Source organism: Podarcis filfolensis (genome assembly GCF_964270895.1).
Source record: "Podarcis filfolensis genome assembly, chromosome: 18".
NCBI lineage: Eukaryota > Metazoa > Chordata > Lepidosauria > Squamata > Lacertidae > Podarcis > Podarcis filfolensis.
Window position 1 is genome coordinate 7322453 of NC_139622.1, and position 15193 is coordinate 7337645.

At 48.6% G+C, this 15193-nt stretch overlaps 1 protein-coding gene and 1 long non-coding RNA gene across 4 annotated transcripts in view; both read right to left on the reverse strand.

Annotated features, from left to right (window-relative positions):
- Positions 1–7460, reverse strand: part of NRTN (neurturin) — a 62257-nt gene extending 54797 nt beyond the window's left edge. For 2 of the 3 annotated variants that reach the window (XM_083594930.1, XM_083594928.1), the window contains exon 1: positions 6410–7460. In XM_083594930.1, the coding sequence (XP_083451056.1) occupies positions 6410–6438 (29 nt within the window). In that variant the 5' untranslated portion in view covers positions 6439–7460. The remainder of the gene's footprint in view (positions 1–6409) is intronic. The other variant, XM_083594929.1, reaches the window with a different exon arrangement.
- The window catches only part of LOC310753656, a 198551-nt gene that overhangs the window by 86667 nt on the left and 96691 nt on the right, over positions 1–15193 (reverse strand). The window lies entirely within an intron of this gene.

Consider the following 15193-nt stretch of genomic DNA (forward strand, 5'->3'; position numbering starts at 1 on the left):
GATGAGAACAGAAATCGTGCTCCGGCGGTGCAGCAGCAGCAGGAGGCCCCATTAGCTAAAGTGGTGCTTCAGGTTAAGAACAGTTTCAGGTTAAGTACGGACCTCTGGAACAAATTAAGTACTTAACCCGAGGTACCACTGTACTTTTCCCCATTTAAATTGTGCTTCCTTTGCATTTCAGTGGAGGGGGTAGAAATAATTATGCCCTTGGTTCCATGGAATTCACAGCTTAGGGTAACATATGCAAACAATCGCCGAGGTTGCGTTAAATAGCAGGCAGGGGATGCCACAGAAGAATGTGGCATTTGGCGGAACCGAATCGCAGCAGAACAGAAACAGCTGTGAGGAAGATGGTTCAAGCAGAAATCCCTTCATGAATGCACAGCATCCCCGACAGACGAACAACCAGATGCTGCTTAAATGTTGTTTAGTCGTTTAGTAGTGTCTGATTCTTTGTGACCCCCTGGACCAGAGCACGCCAGGCACTCCTGTCTTCCACTGCCTCCCGCAGTTGGGTCAGACTCATGTTTGTAGCTTCGAGAACACTGTCCCACCATCTCGTCCTCCATCGTCCCCTCCTCCTTGTGCCCTCCATCTTTCCCAACATCAGGGTCTTTTCCAGGTAGTCTTCTCTTCTCATGAAGTGGCCAAAGTATTGGAGCCTCAGCTTCAGGATCTGTCCTTCCAGTGAGCACTCAGGGCTAATTTCCTTCAGAATAGAGAGGTTTGATCTTCTTGCAGTCCATGGGACTCTCAAGAGTCTCCTCCAACACCATAATTCAAAAGCATCCATTCTTCAGTGATCAGCCTTCTTTATGGTCCAGCTCTCACTTCCATACATCACTACTGGGAAAACCATGGCTTTAACTATACGGACCTTTGTTGGCAAGGTGATGTCTCTGCTTTTTAAGATGCTGTCTAGGTTATCTCCCAAGAAGCAGGCGTCTTTTAATTTCGTGACTGCTGTCACCATCTGCAGTGATCATAGAGCCCAAGAAAGTAAAATCTCTCACTGCCTCCATTTCTTCCCCTTCTATTTGCCAGGGGGTGATGGGCCCAATGGCCATGATCTTCGTTTTTTTGCTGTTGAGCTTCAGACCATCTCGTCCTCTGTCGTCCCCTTCTCCTTGTGCCCTCCATCTTTCCCAACACCAGGGTCTTTTCCAGGGAGTCTTCTCTTCTCCTGAGGTGGCCAAAGTACTGGAGCCTCAGCTTCACGATCTGACCTTCCAGTGAGCTGCTTAAATATCTCCCATAAATGGTAGCCACAGCAGGAAGGAGTATTCATTAAACAGGTAGCTCCCTTTTCGACAAGGCAAAGGTAGACAGCTTCTTGATTCTCCAGACATTGCCCCACAAGTTGACAACTGGTACTTAGTCCCTGAAACAGAATTGGCTCAGTGTGCCCCAAACACTCAATAATAATAATAATTTATTACTTATACCCTGCCCATCTGGCCGGGTCTCCCCAGTCACTCTGGGCGGCTTCCAACAGGATATTAAAAACACACCAAACATTAGAAACTTCCCTAAACAGGCCCACCTTCAGATGTCTTCTGAAAGTCAGATAGTTGTTTATTTCCTTGACATCTGATGGGAGGGCGCCACCACCGAGAAGGCCCTCTGCCTGGTTCCCTGTAACCTCACTTTTCGCAGGGAGGGAACCGCCAGAAGGCCCTTGGAGTTGGACCTCAGTGTCTAGGCTGGACAATGGGGGTGGAGACGCTCCTTCAGGTATACTGGGTCGTTTAGGGCTTTCAAGGTCAGCACCAACACTTTGAATTGTGCTCGGAAACGTCCTGGGAGCCAATGGAGGATTTTCAGGACCGGTGTTCTATGTATGCCCGCAGCCAGCCACTAGATCCTTTGTTGTTGTTGTTTAGTCGTTTAGTCGTTTCCAACTCTTCGTGACCCCATGAACCAGAGCATGCCAGGCACACCTGTCTTCCACTGCCTCCCGCAGTTTGGTCAAACTCATGCTGGTAGCTTCGAGAACACTATCCCACCATCTCATCCTCTGTCGTCCCCTTCTCCTTGCGCCCTCCATCTTTCCCAACATCAGGGTCTTTTCCAGGGAGTCTTCTCTTCTCATGAGGTGGCCAAAGTCTTGGAGCCTCAGCTTCAGGATCTGTCCTTCCAGTGAGCACTCAGGGCTGATTTCCTTCAGAACGGATCGGTTTGATCTTCTTGCAGTCCATGGGACTCTCAAGAGTCTCCTCCAGCACCATAATTCAAAAGCATCCATTCTTCGGCGACCAGCCTTCTTGATGGTCCAGCTCTCACTTCCATACATCACTACTGGGAAAACCATAGCTTTAACTATACGGACCTTTGTTACTTTCAGCCAAACTAGAGGGAGATGCTTCCTTCCAACTTCCTCCTGCTCCTCAAGACCCAAGGCTGCTCCTGTAGAACTCAGGAGGGAAGAGGAGCGAGACCAAAGTAGAATGGCTTGGCCCTGCCTTGTCCTTGGCTCTGGGTCCAGTCGCAAGGAGCACCAGCCACCACTCAGCGCATGGCTCAGGAACAACCATCTCAGTCAAGGAAAGCATGCGCGCTTGGGGGGAAATGCAGCCACAGCCTGCAGAACCGGGAGGGGAGGAGCGTGGCCTTGGAATAAACACGCTTCCCTAAACAAAGTTTTCTCGTGAAGCGGCTTGGCAGCGGTCCTCCACTTCTCCAGAAGGCACTTGAGATTGCAATACAGTAAAAATTTATATGACTTAAGACACTCCACGGCGCCTGGCAGTTTCTCGAAAGAGCAAGCCGCCAGAGGTATTTGAGGAAGCTTAAACAAGAGAGTGATCTATAGAGAGAGAGAGATGGAACCTTGAAGCTGAGTTCAGGATCACAGAATCACAGAGCCTAGCGCTTGCCGATCAGAAGGTCGGCGGTTCGAATCCCGGCGACGGGGTGAGCTCCTGTTGCTCGGTCCCTGCTCCTGCCAACATAGCAGTTCGAAAGCACACCAGCGCAAGTAGATAAATAGGTACCGCTCCGGCGGGAAGGTAAACGGCGTTTCCGTGCGCTGCTCTGGTTCGCCAGAAGCGGCTTAGTCCTGCTGGCCACATCACCCGGAAGCTGTACTCCCTTGGCCTGTAAAGCGAGATGAGCGCCGCAACCCCAGAGTCATCCACAACTGGACCTAACGGTCAATGGTCCCTTTACTTTTAGGAATGCGGGTGGCGCTGTGGGTTAAACCACTGAGTCTAGGGCTTGCCAATCAGAAGGTCGGTGGTTCGAATCCCCATGACAGGGTGAGCTCCCGCTGCTCGGTCCCTGCTCCTGCCAACCTAGCAGTTCGCTTGTCTGACTGGAACATCAATAATAATAATAATAATAATAATAATAATAATAATAATAACAACAACTACAAGAAGAGGAGGAGGAGGAGGAGGAGGAGGAGGAGGAGGAGGAGGAGGAGAAGAAGAAGAAGAAGAAGAAGAAGAAGAAGAAGAAGAAGAAGAAGAACTTTGTCATTTATGGGTTTCCCCAGCCACTCTGGGCAGCTTCCAACATAGATGAAAACATAATAAAACATAGAACATTAAGAAACCTCCTATCCAGATGTCTTCTAAAGGTTGTATTGTGACTTATCTCCTTGACTTGGGGGGGGCCAGTCACATAACTCCATGCCCTCCAACATTTTTCCAATGAAAATAGGGATGCCCTAAGGAAAAGCGGGACGTTCCGAGATCACATCAGAAACCGGGGCGGCTTCTGTAAATCCGGGACTGTCCCTGGAAAATAGAGAGGCTTGGAGGGTCTGCTTTCTGTCTGGGGGGCTGTCCAGCCCAGGCCTAGTTTAGAGACAAAAGTCTGCAGACACCCATAAAGCACATGACTCCCCCCCAATGAATCCTGGGGACTGTAGTTTGCTATGGGTGCTGGGAAATGTAGCTCTGTAGTGGGTAAACGTCAGGATCCAATCATATGTATTTAAATGTGTAGTCTGAACCAGGGCTGGGTTTAGGTTTGATGAGGCTCTAAGCTACTGAAGGTAATGGGGCCCTTTATATGTCCAGCTGTCCTTTGTCAATAATAATAATAATAATAATAATAATAATAATAATAATAATAATAATTTATACCCTGCCCATCTGACTGGGTTTCCCCAGCTGCTCTGTGTGGCTCCAGCAGCAACAAACTGTTGCTATTTTTTGTGTTCAATATATGCTATATGGTCATTTATGGACCTCATAGGTATCTCAAGCCATTTGCCCATGTTGCAACCAATCCATGCAGAATGTAGGCACCCTATATATAGAAAGGAGCAAACCAGTGATATTTTAGGGAGCAGGCTAGCAGGCGGGGCCCATTGCTTACATCCTAGGAGCCTACACAACACAAAACACTGTTGCTGTATGTAGGTCTTATTTTATTTGTTTGTTTTTTATCTTATATTTTGGAAATGTACATCCAGTTTTTTTCCCTTTAAATTTTTTAGGGGGCCCCCAACAGAGTGCGGCCCTAAGCTATAGCTTGTTTAGCTTATACGTAAATCCGGCACTGGTCTGAACATTGCCAAAGAACGCCAAGAAGGCAGATCTGAAAATACTTCCACACTTCCCATCTACAGTGAGCACATCAACAACAGACTGTGATATTGATGATGATGGTATATTTATTCCTTGTCTTTTTCCCAGACAAAGACTCAAGGCAGTTTACAGATGCAGAACACAAGTCGCCTTGTCAGTCTTCCCCATTCCCAGGAGATGAAACACATCTCTATATAAACCTTTGCAATTACCGTATTTTTCGCTCTATAAGACGCACCAGACCACAAGACACACCTAGTTTTTGGAGGAGGAAAACAAGAAAAAAAATATTCTGAATCTCAGAAGCCAAAACAGCAAGGGGGATCGCTGTGCAGTGAAAGCAGCAATCCCTCTTGCTGTTCTGGCTTCTGGGATAGCTGCGCAGCCTGCATTCGCTCCATAAGACACACACACATTTCCCCTTACTTTTTAGGAGGGGAAAAGTGAGTCTTATAGAGCAAAAAATACGGTATTTCTAAATGTGCACCTAGGCATACCGATTACAATGTGCAAGCTTCATGCTCTTGTCGCCAGCAAGTGAGGAAATCACCCTGTATCCCAAAACTAGATTTCGCTAAATAAATAAATTCCGAGTTTGCTATAGTCGGCTATGCAGTTTTGCTCCCGTAAGTAGAAGTTGGGCAGTTCTGGAAACGAGTTCATAGTTGATGCAAGCGGCTGATCTGATACTCGTTTATGTATTCGTGAAAACGGAGGAATATGTCCTGTCTTCATTTCCCTGCCTGCGCTAACTCTAAAAGGAGAAAGCAGAGTTAGTCTTGAGTTGCTGGTTTATGCACTGTTGAAACATGTGCGTCGAGCCGTTATTTCACGTGCAAAATTCTTCCCTGGGGATTTTAACTTTGCACATCCCTGTCAACACTGGGAAGATGTGCTATTCATTAATTAGTGAATGAAGCAGTTGAAACAGTTGGTATATCAGTGTTCTTGGTATTCCCCTAACCCCTTTAAAAAAAACAAATATTTAAATCTAGGGATAAACTCTTAGTTCCAATTAGTTGAGTATTTGGCACTGCCCTACCCCTCTAACAAGAGATATGAAAACTATTCTCTATCCAGCATCTGAGAGCCACCCAAATTTGTAAAGTTCGTTCACCGTAGGCTACATGAAGCTGCCCAGAAATGACTTCCCGACTCCGGTCCTGTGTTCGAATTTCCACTTTGCCCAAACGCATGGCCCTGAGGAGGAAGAAAATAGTGGACCGTGCTGCTTTCAAGGCTGCAAGTGGAGGGGAATTTATCAAATGCTTCCTGCCATGTAAAATGGAAAAGAAAAGAAAAAAGCTCCTTGCTTGACCGCAAGGAGAAAAACCTTGCCCTCTGCGTGCTGTGCTAGATTTCTGCTTGTGGGGCATTTTGCTTGGCTTTCATTTTAATATGGGGGAATGCTCAAAACTGTGGCTGGAGAAGGGATGGAGCCCAAGGGTAGGGAAACTGTTTTGGATGCCAGGATTCAATCCCTGTCATCTCTAGGGGGGACTGCAAATGACCCCCCTGTGTGAAACACCGGAGAGTAAATAAACCAATGTATAATTTCCTATGTCCCCCGCCACTCCATGCAGCCTGAAGGGGTATAAAGCCATTCTACTTCATCAGGATCCGACCACCTCATTCTGCTGCAGGGACAGATCTGATTTGAGATGGCACTGGGGGGAAAGAAGGAAATGTACACATCTTCCGTCACCCTCCCATATTTAAGACACTTCTCCTCTTGATCTGGTTGTTAAAATGATCTCAGCAAGTTGTCCTCAAACTCTGCATGTCTTCACATTTCCACCTCCCCCGGAAAGCAGGATTTTACCCTTCCTTAACAGCCCGGAAAACAATGGGAAGAGCCCCCGTCCTCTTACCTTCGCAGTCCAGTCTCTCCGAAAATCATCCGTCAAAAAGCGTCCCCGAAAAAGCAGAGATCTCCAAAAGAATCAAAACCCACAAGGCCAGTCATCTTTGCGAAAACAAACAAACAGCCCACAAAAACACAAGGGGGTGGGAACACAAATCACCTCAAAGGGCCCATCTCATCCAGGAAAGTCCAAAAATAATTCTGCGGCAACTCCAGAAAACCTCCACACCCGACTTTGGGTTAATCCTCCTTCTGACCACCAACCGCCCTGCAAAACCTCATTCCGCTTTCTGCTTTCTGCCAAACCAGGGCAGCTCTGCTACCAAAGCCCATCTTCTCGCTCCCTGGGGATCCAGACTTTGAAGGACATCGGAAACGGTCCGGGGACGACACCCAGATGCAGATTCCAGAAGTTTTTGTGGCTCTCGGCGGCGGAGGACGCTCCCTCTGCTGACCTGGGCCTCCCTCCTTCGCCTCGCCCCGAGGGAGAAGAGGTCCTTTGGGGGGAGGTCAAGCAGGTGGACTTCTGCACGTGGCTCCTGCTGCCCACCTCTGCCCCTGGGCCAGGTGTGATCCTCGCCAGCGGAGCCTCCCCCTTTGGGCACCTGGTGAATCGGTCTCCCCCAGCTGGCTAATTCCCTGCCACTTCTTGTTGCCTCCCCCTGCGAGGAAGGTGGCGGTCTTCAGGCCTCCAAAGGTCACTCGGATGCCCTTTCCGAAGTGCTTCTCCCAGCCGCAGCTGGAGTCTCTTTGCGCTGGTGCGTCTGGTGTGCATAAACGCCGACTTTTCCTCTTCTTCCTATCCAGCTGCCAGCCTCAACTCAGAAATCCTTTGGAGACGGAACAGCAGGGTTGTTTGGAGCGGTGGGGGTAGAGAAAGCAAGCAAGAAGCACACATGCAAGGGGGGAAAACCCCCACACACCAAAAAAAACACAACAACCCCAAGGCTTCTGGTTCTGTCACTTTTCAAGAAGTTATTTCCTTCCTCAGCAGCTATTTTCCTTCTCTGCTTTGCATTTTTCACATTCACCTTGGAGCTTCTCTGCTTTAGCGAAAGGGTTTGGTGGATCTGTTCCTGCCTTCCAACTCTTTTTCTGGGGGGGTTGAAAAGAGGGGGGGCGGAGAAGGTGCAGTCCACAGAGCCGAATGCACGAGGGGAGGGGTTTGGGCAAGCCCCGCCCTCCACCACCAAGGCTGAGGGTGTCAAATTTCCCCCCAGTGCCCAAAAGATTAAGCGTGTCTTTCCTGAGACGATCAGTGCTGCTTCTCCCAAACCATGGGAAGAGAGAAGGATGAGAGGGCTGGAAAATCTAGATGTCAGGGGGGGTTGGGGGTGGGGAGAGACGAGAGGAGTGATTTTATTTTAAGTACCAGGTGAGGACATTTTATTTGAAATAGCTCAGTGAGGATGTCATCCGGGCGTTTGCCGTTTAAGAGGCACTTTTTGTAGACATCATTGATTCACATACTGTCTTCCTTGCGGAGGCAAAAATGTGGAAGACAGCTCTCCGCCTCCTAGGAGCTTACAAAGTAAAATAAACAAATGAGGCTGGGGGGAGGCTGGGGGGGGAGGAAACCAGGGAGTGGATGAATCCAGATAAGGGCGGTCAAAATTTGGAGAGGTGATTTTCAGAAAGGAAGGCCACGCAGGGAAGTCCGCAAATTGAAGAGTGATGTGAAGGAAGGCAGAAAGGACGAAAGTGCTGTACAGGACCTGCTTGTTCCGCTCCACTTTTCTTTCACAGACTCATAGAATTGTAGAAAGGGACCCCAAGGGTCATCCAGACCAACCCCCTGTGATGCAGGAATCTTTTGCCCAGTGTGGGGCTGGAACCCACAGCCCTGAGATTAAGAGTCTTGCGGCTCTGCCTGGTGAGCTGTCCCAGGAAGCCACAAGTGATTGGACCCCAGCATTGCATGGAGAGTTCCCCAGGTGGAAATAATGACACATTATGCAATTATTAAGGTTAATGTGCTAAAAAAAAAGGCCACAACTTTATTGGTTACAGGTGATGAGCGATATTGGCTTAGGCATTGGTCCTAACCGACTATATCCTACTCCAACCCGTCCGCTTGAAGTCCGGGAAGGGTTAACCACCAGTAGGGGGAGTCCTGTAGATGCACATCAACTAGGAACTCCCCCGGGGTCACCACTAGGGGGCGTGCCTTAGGCCCTCACCTCCCTAGGCTTCGGACAGGGCCACACCCCCTGGAATCCTTTAACGGACTACCCTTCAATATGTGGGGCAGGTGATGGCACTACCTCCCCTCTTCCATCTACAGAAATATACCAATGCCTAACTGCCAATACCCAGAAAGTCGTGGCGATTTGATACGAGGTTGGCGAAAACCAAGCGGCTGATGCCAATTTGCCAAGTGAGAAAATTCCTACCAGGCCCCTCGACGCCGACCAACCGAGGTCCATAGCAAGGTCAAGGAACGAAAACCTTGCAGGGTGGGAAAACAGGAACAGCTGGTGGGCAGCAAAGAGGGAGATCTCCGGCCGTGGCCTGCCTATATAGGGCAGGCCGCGCCCCCCGAACCTGCCGATTGGCCAGCTAGGGGGTGACGCGGCCGGGAATCCCCCCAATCGGGCGGGGCTGGCTTGCACCTGCCGTGCACGTGGAGGGGCCGTGAAGCCCGCAACCCCAACTCCTCCTGAAGACAGAAGTGGCATTCTCACACGGCCAATATTTGGAAATGCAACATTATGTAGTGAAAACCAACAACCAAAAATGCAATGTTCCTGGGCGCGTGCAGAGTGCCTTTCCTTCGCGCCTGAGCAATTCTCGCGAAGGAAATGGTGATAGCTGCACAGTTTGCATTCATCCTTGCAATAGGTGGATCGAAAAACAGCCATCCTTTGACATTCACACTTCTCTGAATTTTGCAATCCAGTTCTCTGAGAAAACTGTGGAGAAATACAGGTGCCCGGGGTTAAAGGGAGCCTAAAGATTATAGCAGGGGAAGACTTCTTATTTTGAAATGTAAATTAGAAAATTTAATTTAAAAAAAAATTACACACACAGAGAGAGGGGGGGGTACCTTGGTTCTCAAGCTTAATCCATTCCGGAAGTCCATTCCAGAACAAAAACCAAGGCACGTTTTCCCATAGAAAGTAATGCAAAATGGATTAATCGGTTCCAGACTTTTAAAAACAACCCCTAAAACAGCAATTTACCATGAATTTTATTATGAATTTTTTAAAAATCTTACCTACACTGATGATAGTCATTGTTTGGATGGGGGAGGAAGAAGAAGAGGAAGAAGAAGAAACAGTTGCCTGCCAGGCTCTGACCACTGTGCTTTTCAAAGCTTTGAATTTGAGGACTTAATTTTGGGGTTATCTATATATCTATATCCTGGAATGTGGGTGACGCTGTGGGTTAAAGCACAGAAGGTTGCGGTTCAAATCCCCGCGACGGGGTGAGCTCCCGTTGCTCAGTCCCTGCTCCTGCCAACCTAGCAGTTCCAAAGCACGTCAAAGTGCAAGTAGATAAATAGGTACCGCTCCGGCGGGAAGGTAAACAGTGTTTCTGTGCGCTGCTCTGGTTTGCCAGAAGCGGCTTAGTCATGCTGGCCACATACCCGGAAGCTGTACGCCAGCTCTCTCGGCCAATAAAGCGAGATGAGCGCCGCAACCCCAGAGTCGGCCACGACTGGACCTAATGATCAGGGGTCCCTTTACCTTTACTTTTATATATCTATATATAGGAATATATATATATATGGCGGTCCACCAATCTGTATGTGATGGATTCCCTGCCTCTGAAAACAGCTAGATTGGAAGGCAAGTACAATGGAGGAGGTCCATATCTGCAGGTAATGGTAAAAAAGTAAAGGACCCCTGGACGGTTAAGTCCAGCCAAAGGTGACTATGGGGTTGCAGTGCTCATCTCGCTTTCGGGCTGAGGGAGCCAGCGTTTATCCACAGACAGCTTTCCGGGTCATGTGGCCAGCAGAACTAAATGACTTCTGGTGCAACGGGACACCGTGACGGAAACCAGAGTGAAACACGTGGCTTTGCTCCAAAGGCTGTAGGAACTGTTTGCCAAGGATGCTGGAATGGTAGCTCTGTGAAGAAGAAGAAGAAAACTACAGTTTCCAGAATCCTTTAGAGGCGAGCCATGTGCATTCAATGTGCTTTACATATATCGAGTGGGTGCGGCTTGTGCTGGATGTTAACATCATTTTTTTATGTCTGGCTGTTATTAGGGGTTTTATGGTTGTAATTGTGTTTTATGACATTTTAGCTGGAGAGCTTTTTAACCTTAACGGAGGCCCGTTTCACATAAATTTAGACAAGAAGCCACGACTACAAAACGAAATGGCAGGGAACCCAGAGGATAGCAGGCTCCCATGCCAGAAAGTCGCAAGGCTGACTGTGGAAGAGGGACCTACCAGTTTTGGTTTTTCTCCGTTTCTCTTTTTCCAAACTTCTTTTTCGTTTTTTTAATCCTGGGCTTTGAAGAAGCATGAACTCAGGGTGAAAAGGAGGAAGGCGCTAAGAGGAAGGCATGCTTGGCAAACCCTCACCAGGATCAACTCCCGCCCAGAAACCTATGTCCCCACTGTGGAAGGACGTGTGGATCCAGAATTGGCCTCCGCAGTCACTTGCGGACTCACTGTTAAGACCACGTTCATGGAAGACAACCTTACTCGACTACGAACGTTCACCTAAGAGGAAGAAAGAGATATAACAAACAAGGACTGCTGCAGATATCTTGATTGCCTTGGCATGATTCAGCCCAAAAAAGCGTTCAGGATACTATGAATGAAAGGAAAATGCACGGCATGCAAAAAATATATATATACCCTCCAACATAAAGATCAAAATAGAGATATTTCTCACTCCCCCACAACTGACCCTCATCAGGCCCCCATTTTTTTGTGTCCTATCCTGCAGAGCATTTTCTATCAGAAAAAGGGCAAGCATACCCTCCAACATTTCTCTGACAAAAATAGGGACATCCTATTCAAACGCCGTTTACCTTCCCGCTGGAGTGGTACCTATTTATCTACTTGCGCTGGTGTGCTCTTGAACTGCTAGGTTGGCGGGAGCTGGGACAGAGCAACGGGAGCTCACCGTGTTGCGCGGATTCGAACGAACGACCTTCCGATCGGCAAGCCCAAGAGGCTCAGTGGCTAAATTTATTCCTCCCTTCCTACTGTGGAAGGACTCCACTTCATAAATTCAGTGCTTTGCTCAAAGCGACGGAGCTCTGGTGCATTTTGGCACGCAGGCAGCCTTCTCTTCTGCAACAGGAAGGTGGAGGGGTGATGGGAATAGAACGACAGCAGATTCCGAACCAGCAAGCTGTGTCTGGTTATCTCCCCGCTGCCCTCACATCCTGTCAGCCTCCTCTCAGAGGAGGGTTCTTGGATCATCCCGGCTTTTCCGCGGATTCTACCTAAGGCCCCTTTAATACCTCAGCATCACCTCGGGGACGCCCAGCCCGAGCCCTGAGTCATCAGCAGTAAAACAAATTCCGGCTTGCAAACCAGATGTCAGGGAAAGAGGAGAAGCCATCCATCAGCCATCAGCCCCCAAGGCAGAGGTGGGGACCCGGGTGCGTGGGGCGGGGGTTGCGAGGCGCAGAGAGGTCAGGGTGCGACTCACATGCCAATGGCTGGTGGGGTCATGCCCATTACGGCCTCATCAAACCTAAATCTGGCCCTGAGCTACTGAAGGTAATGGGGCCCTTTATATGTCCAGCTGCCCTTTGTCGACAACAAATTGTCGCTGTTTTTTTGTGTTGAATGTATGTTATGTGTTAATTTAGGGACGTGGGTGTCGTTGTGGGTTAAAGCACAGAGCCTAGGGCTTGCTGATCAGAAGGTCAGCGGTTCGAATCCCCACGACGGGGTGAGCTCCCGTTGCTTGGTCCCTGCTCCTGCCAACCTAGCAGTTTGAAAGCACATCAAAGTGCAAGTAGATAAATAGGTACCGCTGTGGCGGGAAGGTAAACAGCGTTTCCGTGCGCTGCTCTGGTTCGCCAGAAGCGGCTTAGTCATGCTGGCCACATGACCCGGAAGCTGTACGCCGGCTCCCTCGGCCAATAAAGCGAGATGAGTGCCTCAACCCCAGAGTCGGTCACGACTAGACCTAATGGACAGGGGTCCCTTTACCTTTACCTTTTGTGTGTTACCTTATGGACCAAATAGGTACAGTCATACCTCGCTGCAGGTTGAGCGTTTTTGGGTTTGCAAACCGCACCTAACCCGGAAGTACCGGAATGGGTTACTTCTGGGTTTCGGCACTCGGGCATGCGCAGAAGCGCAAAATGACGTCACGCTCATGCGCAGAAGCGCCAAATCGATGCGGTGCTTCAGACTGTGAATGCTGTGGGTTGCAAATGTGCCTCCCGCATGGATCATGTTCACAACCCGAGGTATGACTGTATCTGTGGGATGCGGGTGGCACTGTGGTCAAAACCACTGAGCCTAGGGCTTGCCAATCAGAAGGTCGGCGGTTCGAATCCCTGAGATGGGGTGAGCTCCCGTTGTTCAGTTCCTGCTCCTGTCAACCTAGCAGTTCGAAAGCACGTCAAAGTGCAAGTAGATAAATAGGTACCGCTGTGGCGGGAAGGCAAACAGCGTTTCCGTATGCTGCTCTGGTTTCACCAGAAGCGGCTTAGTCCTGCTGGCCACATGACCCAGAAGCTGTACGCCGGCTCCCTCGGCCAATAAAGCGAGATGAGCGCTGCAAACCCAGAGTCATTCGCGACTGGACTTAATTGTCAGGGGTCCCTTTACCTTTAATAGGTATCCATGGTATGAATATTTCCCACCTAGTCATTTTGACACTTTGGGCACCCTATTTGCAAAATTTAGCAATTCCAAAATACAGACGTGCTTTCACTCTCGCAAGATTGAAAAGACTGCCTTTGGCTGGACTTGAGGGTCGATTTCAGAAAATTCCACTGGAAAAACGGTTATGTCCCTGTGGAGATGGCAGTATTGAGTCAGTGGCTCGTATGTTTCTGGCCTGCACGCTTTATAAAGATTTGAGGAGTGATGTTATTACCCATGCTGGGTCGCTGAACCTTTGCTACTTTGCAGAACAAGATGATCAGGTGACAGCAAAAACTGCAAGGTTTTTAGCGGAGGCAATTAGAAGAAGATCTATTATTTGATTATTGATGTAAACCCCCAGAATGTATTTCCTATAGTTAAGTTTTTAACTATCTTCAGTGCATTTAATTTCATTTTATTTTATTGCTGTGGCTATGGCTAGTGGGATCACTGCAGATGGTGACAGCAGTCACGAAATTAAAAGACGCCTGCTCCTTGGGAGAAAGGCGATGGCAAACCTAGACAGCATCTTAAAAAGTAGAGACATCACCTTGCCAACAAAGGTCCGTATAGTTAAAGCCATGGTTTTCCCAGTAGTGATGTATGGAAGTGAGAGCTGGACCATAAAGAAGGCTGATCGCCGAAGAATCAATGCTTTTGAATTCTGGTGCTGGAGGAGACTCTTGAGAGTCCCATGGACTGCAAGAAGATCAAACCGATCCATTCGGAAGGAAATCAGCCCTGAGTGCTCACTGGAAGGACAGATCCTGAAGCTGAGGCTCCAAGATTTTGGCCACCTCATGAGAAGAGAAGACTCCCTGGAAAAGACCCTGATGTTGGGAAAGATGGAGGGCACAAGGAGAAGGGGACGACAGAGGATGAGATGGTTGGACAGTGTTCTCGAAGCTACCAGCATGAGTTTGACCCAACTGCGGGAGGCAGTGGAAGACAGGAGTGCCTGGCGTGCTGTGGTCCAGGGGGTCACGAAGAGTCGGACACGACTAAACGACTAAACAGCAGTGGCTGATGCAAATAAAGATTCTCTCTCCTATCCATCTGTTCTGAACATGGGACAAAGAAGCAAATATCAGTGATTTCCACTCCACTTTCTATTTTCACCAGGTTGTTCTGCCATCTCTCCATCGAGCTAAATTCTGCTTAGGAGAAACCCACTGAAATTAACAAACCACCATAGCCTTGTCCATCCATTAATTCAGTGGGTCTGTGCTGAGTAGGGCTGGCATTAGATACAATTCCCAGTTCTTGGTCAGTTATGTGGGCCAAACACGACATTCGCTCATCTACTCATTCCAAAACGAGTTCAGCCAGATGGTTAAAATTAAAATTTAATGTGACATTTGTTTTCTGTAAGCAAGTATTTCAACCAAACTGTTCCCTTTTCAGAGAAAATGGTGGCAGGGGAGGCGGGGGCTGGGGGCGGGATAAAAATAGAAGGCAGGCCTTGCCTCAGGGTGACATTTTCCTGCATGAAGAACCGTCAACTCTGTTTGGAACTTGCGAAAATTGGATATTTCCATAGGAGACAACATTAAGAAAGGGGTCAGTATCTTTCTGACAATATCATTATGCCATTATAAAAATCTATAGTGTAACTGCGCAAGGGATATCGTGCTCAACCAGAAATCGTGGAATTGTAAAGTTGGATGCCTCCTGAGATATCGTCACAAAAATTGCCATGAGGGTCTCCGAGGCTGAAGAGGTGGACAATATCCCTGCTTGGATACTGAGCACCATTTAGACTCAAGATAGCAGACTAAAATGTAACTTTGCCTGGTTTTGGGGGGCATCGGTTGAAACGCCTGTTGAGATACCATCACCAAACTTGGTGCACAACTTCCTGAGGTGGCGGCGGCCATTTTACCGACCTTTGGATGCCAGCTGCCATTTTGAATCGAGACGCTGAACCGAGCCACAGCTGCTGTGTGACTTTGCCCGTTTTTTTGACCTCGGTTCAGCTGCCTCTCAAGATGCCGT